Genomic DNA, 6,000 nt, shown 5'->3' with positions numbered 1-6,000 from the left:
AACAGTTGTAGACCTTACCGTGAAATGCTTACTTACATGCCCTTAACCAACAATGCAGTTTTAAGAAATAGAGTTAAGAAAATATTTACAAAATACAATAAAGTAAAAAACAAAATAAAAAGTAACAAACACAAATATATCAATCTGATTAAAGTTTTGTACGTCAACTCTGGTACAATGGTGATGACCGGCACTAATTGCTCATCCTTTTGTCCCAATCTCCAGAGCGGCTAGGAGATCCTCTTTCTTTGTTGCTTTTCATTCTCTCACACCCAAGCTGTACGGCAATCCAATGCCATTGAACCAATTATCATTAATGACTCTCCCCATTTTATCTCGCTGTATGCAGATGATGTCCTCTTGTTTTAAACAACATCTCACAAACTCTAACCCTGGTAGCTTCTCAGGATGTAAAATTAACTGGCAAAAGTCTGCTTTGTTGTCCCTTAACAATTCCAATGACCCTTTAACAGCTGGTATACCCTATGTTGAAGACCTTAGATATCTGGGCATTGACATTTACAAGAGTCTGGAAGCGATTGCGACAAAGATCTATACTTCCTTTCTAAACAAGGTTGAATGTGATTTAAATAGATGGACTCAGTCCTCATTATCTTTTCAGTCTCGCATTTCTGTGTTGCCCCGTATGAACTTTGTAAGCTCTACGATTCCTCTGTGCCCAGTATCAGGATATTGGGACAGGCTTCACTTCATAGTGCAATCTCCAGTTTTATTTGGTATAGAAAAATACCAAGAATCAAATTATCGACTTTACAAAGACCCAAGTCTGCTGGTGGGTGGGGTGTTCCGAATGTTACATTTTATCACTGGGCTTTTGTATCGTGAGCAATTCCAATATAGATAGATCCTAGTAGTGACACAGCTTGGCGGTCAATTGAGGATAAACTTGTTCTACCTCACAGATTGCAAGATGTTATTTACTACGAGATCCCCTTGAAATAAGCTAGATTTCATTATGGGCCAATAATTTCTAATGTTCTGTCTATATGGAAATTAGCAATAAGGCAGACACGTTCTCATGTAATTTGGCATATTCCCAATGGAGTAAAAACATTTTATTTACACTTGGAGATCTATTTGACTCTCAAGGACTAGGTGTTTTTTCAGCTGTACAACATAAGTTTCTTTTTATTTATTTTTACCTTCTGTTACATGCTGCCTTAAAGGCCAATGGTGTTCCTTGGATTTCACATTTACTGTATGTAAACATACATTTTCTGACTGGATGTATGTCAAATCTAAAACCAAAAGGAATTGTATCTGTTATTTATTTGAAAATTGTTGATGGTACAAACAAACGCTTGAAGATTTGTGAAACCATGGAATAATGACTTTCCAGTACTAGAGTGAGACATTGAGTAGGAAACTGTGTGGACATAAGTTGAGCATCTCGGAACCCTAATCCCCAAAACAAATCATTTAAACTTCATTCATAGAACTTATGCAACTCCACACAAAATATATAAAATGTCTTCAGTACACTCCCCTTTATGTACTTTCTGTTCATAGTCACCGCTTTATTTATTCATGTAATGTGTAATTGTCCTCAGGTTTATTGTTTTGGGAAAAAGATCACTATATCCCTATCCAAAATACTTGGAGTCGATGTAGCCTGCTCTCCTCTTGTGTTGCTCTTGAATAACAGTATCAGCATCAATGTCTTTAGACATAAAAGAAGAAGAAGCTTGCCTTAAGATGGAAGCCCCCACATACACTGGCATGGCTCCAATTGCTCTTCTCGTTTTTAGATATTGTTCTTTTGGAATTGTCCACTGCTCGTTCTCAAGGTGACAATGAAAGACGCTTATTGATGTGGTCAAACGCAGCAGAAAGTGTAAGATCTCTTGCTATGAGAAGTTAAATCAAAAGAGTCACTCAAGTGGGATGGGGTGTTTTTTTTTTGCGTTTATTTTCTAATTCATCTTGTTTTTTGTTTTACTTGAAATGGTGGAATCAATTAGCGTAGCGTCTATTGTTGCTTGGTATGTGCATGTACCGGTACTATGAATTTATCTTGTGGTATTGATAAGCATGTAATGATTATCATGTGATATGGATGTGTGCTGACAAAGTATTTGTCATTTGTCCCAATGCTGTTTATTCTGCCGATTGATTGAATACAGAATAATAATAATACAAATTCTAACCAGAGCCTCAAGACCTGCAAAGTCCCTGAAGAGGTAACGTGTGTAACCCCAACCTGTCATCCTAGCATTCCCCTTCCTTCTGTAGGCTACAGTTCCAGTACCTGCTGGCCTACACTGAAGGCTTGGCTGTTGAAGTGCTGGATGAACTCTGCAGCCATCTTGTCTGAGTCGTACGGGCTGCTGTCCACGCTCTTCTTCTGCAGGAAGTCAATCTCCACAGTCATGGTGCCCACACACTGCTTGGACTTGTCAAAGTTGTAGCCGGTCACTACATGAACACATAGCAGAGAAAGGACACACACTGTGAGATGGCAAAGAGTTGTAGCCCTGTAGCTTTTCACCTTGTTTCTCAGTTTTTATTTTCACATACAACGTCAACAGTTTGGTTGGTGTTCGATTATAGTACCTTGCTCGTTAGTGCTATTCACTTGGTAGCATATTCAATGAACAACCTAATCAAGGACTAACAACTAATTATTACCATTTGTTAAAGTGTACTGTTCATGTTACAGTGAGTTCAAATGGGCCTCACATCTGAGAGAGCACACTGCAACCCAGGACTGAAAGTGATTAAGGAACCAGCTGTTCACAGTGCTCGATCAACATCTGTTCACACCCAGCTTGTGTTGCCATGTAGCAGATCTCCTTTACATATCGACACTTTGCTAATTTAGGGGATCATATTTTGATTCGTCTAGGCAGAGCTAGTCTGGTCCCATACTGCATGTGCTGTAGCCAACTGTCATTGTTGCCATGCCTACATGTTTGGCTTGACAAAGAACAAAACACAGAGAGGAGTTGGCTGTAGCGCTAAACAGATCTGGACTACCAGGCTAAGGCAGAGCTATAGGACTTAGGCCTATTACTATAGGCATTGTCGCTATAGATATGATCTGACAGCAGGCTTATAATGGCTTTGCCTGGTCAAGCTTCAAGATTGATGTCAACTGGCCTATCACCACCACCTTCCTAATACTGAGTTGCATCCCCCCTTTTGCCCTCAGAACAGCCTCAATTCGTGGGGGCATGGACTCTACAAGCTGTCAAAAGCGTTCCACAGGAATGCTGGCCCATGTTGACTCCAATGCTTCCCACAGTTTTCTCAAGTTGGCTGGATGTCCTTTGGGTGGTGGACCATTCTTGATACACACGGGAAACGGTTGAGCGTTAAAAACCCAGCTGTGTTGCACTTCTTGACACAAAATGGTACGCCTGACACCTACTACCATACCCTGTTCAAAGGAACTTAAATATTTTGTCTTTCCCATTCACCCTCTGAATGGCACAAATACACAATCTATGTCTCAATCTCATTATTAATGCTTAACAGTTATTCTTTAACCTTTCTCCTCCCCTTCATCTACACTGATTGAAGTGGATTTAATAAGTGACGTCAATAAGGGATCATAGCTTTCACCTGGATTCACCTGATCAGTCTGTCATGGAAAGAGCAGGTCTTCCTAATGTTTTGTTCACTCAGTGTATTGCAATCAGTTGGAAGCGCTATCACTGCAGCAAAGGATCATGGGATAATTGCCATTTCTCTGGCATAGAGGTAACATCTATAACCATTAGAGTGAAATATGATTAAGTTGCAGGGATTTTGCAAGAGAAGGATGTTGGGTTGTTATTGTGGAGACGGAGTGGTTATTGTGGCTGCGGACCAGAGCTAGCCATCTGGTGGCTAACGATGAGAGAGCAGTAATATAATGGCAATGGTAATCAATGGCCTAAATGAGGCTATTTGAAGCCGAAAGTACCTTACCTTCCTGCATTCACACACAATTACCTCACAGTTCAATATCATCATGTTTTACTCATACCTTCCACATCCTGACCAATGGAGATGCCTGCCCATTTTCTCTGAAAAACAAGTAATTTATTCTAATCAGTGTACGGTCCACACATTTCCTTTATATAAGCTATGCATTAAAAGACAATAGAAAAAAGGCCAACAATATTTATGGCAGGGGTGGGCAAACTTTTTGGCTCGAGGGCAACAATGGGATTTCGAAAATTCAACGGAGGAGGTACAAACATGCTCAGGAAAAAGACATTCTTACATATGTGGACGACAGTACATCTCCAATGTAACAACACTAATAACTAGGGTGTTCTGACAAAGACAGTGATATAACGTTCCTCTCAAGCATGGTCTTATTTTACAACCTATTTCATCTTTTAAGAAGAACATCAGTCACACAACGGTCAAAAACCGTCAGGACCAGGCTACAGGTTGTGACTGATCGTGGAACTGATGTGTCACCTACTTTACATGACTTAGGCCTAAGCTCTTGGCTGATGTATGGAGAATCACTTTACATGACTTAGGCCTAAGCTCTTGGCTGATGTATGGAGCATTACCTTACATGACTTAGGCCTAAGCTCTTGGCTGATGTATGGAGCATTACTTTACATGACTTAGGCCTAAGCTCTTGGCTGATGTATGGAGAATCACTTTACATGACTTAGGCCTAAGCTCTTGGCTGATGTATGGAGCATTACCTTACATGACCTAGGCCTAAGCTCTTGGCTGATGTATGGAGCATTACTTTACATGACTTAGGCCTAAGCTCTTGGCTGATGTATGGAGCATTACCTTACATGACTTAGGCCTAAGCTCTTGGCTGATGTATGGAGCATTACTTTACATGACTTAGGCCTAAGCTCTTGGCTGATGTATGGAGCATTACTTTATATGACTTAGGCCTAAGCGCTTGGCTGATGTATGGAGCATTAGGCCATTGACAAATGTCCAGTGAAGAGTTATGGTGTAGTGCATCACTACACCTTCAAATGGTTCTACTTCCGTCTACACTCCAATCTAGTTGTAAAATAAGACCGGGGTGAGGACGTTACCGTCGTACCTGTGTGCCGCTGTGGCTGCAGAGTTTAAAGATGGAGAAAGAGCAGACAGAGACATGCAAGGTTAAAGGTCAAAAGCAGTGACAGACATGATAGAAAGACAACAGAGAGAGGAGGAGCGCGCAGACAGACGGGCCATAGAAGCCAGACAGCTAGAGTACAGTACAGCTTCAGCTGAAGTAAAACGCTCAGATGGCGTCAGCTACATCCACAAAATATTCCGCAGCTGCACTTGTAGAAACCCACTTCATCCTCATTGATTAAATAATGGCTTCAGTTATAACACCCTAAAGATGTGGGTTAGACTTTTAGTCTGTTTATCGTTACAATACATTCAAGCAAGGATAGGTTTGAACACAGTGTGTAGCCTATTTATGAAGGCCATAATGGTGGCTCCTACCTGGGGGAGACTGAAGGCGATGGTCCCTGGGACCACACTCTGGTGGGTCTTCAATGTGAACACAAACTTGTGGGTCGGTGTGGTTCTCACAGTCACGTGACTGCGTAGAGGAGAAGAATATCATACAGAGAACTAGAATATGCAGGTTTACATGTATAGCGAGCATTATATTGAGAGAGAGAGAGAGAGAGAGGTTTAAGAGGGTCTGTACATTTTCCTTGAAATGTTCTAGGTCATGTTGATCTGTTCCATGTTGTTCTGAGTGTTAAATATATACATATTTAGCCCAGGCTATAATACAGCATACAGGCCTAATAGACCTCAGAACCCTGGAGTGAACTAGAGCTGGGAGTTCCCAGGAACCTCACAATATTATATGTATAGCGATTCTCACGATTCTGAACGTATTGTGATTTGATACTGCGATTTTATTGCAATTTCAAGTTCCAAACATATTGCTGAAAAGTGCAATGAAAAAAGAAGTGCAATAGAAAAGAAGTCTAGAAGTACTACAGCGAAGATCCAAATTGACGGGGGATCAGTGCAAATGTTAGAGACACAAATGAG

At 40.9% G+C, this 6,000-nt stretch overlaps 1 protein-coding gene across 2 annotated transcripts in view; it reads right to left on the bottom strand.

The window, feature by feature from the left end:
• Positions 1 to 6,000, bottom strand: part of LOC121547409 (vesicle-fusing ATPase) — a 51,539-nt gene that overhangs the window by 20,562 nt on the left and 24,977 nt on the right. Inside the window, exons 1-4 of one of the 2 annotated variants that reach the window (XM_041858797.2) lie at positions 5,434 to 5,524; positions 5,036 to 5,051; positions 3,992 to 4,031; positions 2,270 to 2,436 (exon numbers count right to left, since the gene is read on the bottom strand). In XM_041858797.2, coding sequence (XP_041714731.1) covers positions 2,270 to 2,392 — 123 coding nt within the window. In that variant the 5' untranslated portion in view covers positions 2,393 to 2,436; positions 3,992 to 4,031; positions 5,036 to 5,051; positions 5,434 to 5,524. Of the gene's footprint in view, positions 1 to 2,269; positions 2,437 to 3,991; positions 4,032 to 5,035; positions 5,052 to 5,433; positions 5,534 to 6,000 lie in introns of those variants that run through there. The other variant, XM_041858717.2, reaches the window with a different exon arrangement.

Source organism: Coregonus clupeaformis, chromosome 1 (assembly GCF_020615455.1).
Source record: "Coregonus clupeaformis isolate EN_2021a chromosome 1, ASM2061545v1, whole genome shotgun sequence".
In the NCBI taxonomy this organism is placed as follows: Eukaryota; Metazoa; Chordata; class Actinopteri; order Salmoniformes; family Salmonidae; genus Coregonus; species Coregonus clupeaformis.
Note: the sequence above shows the minus strand (reverse complement) of the source record. Positions and strands in the feature narration are given on the sequence as shown.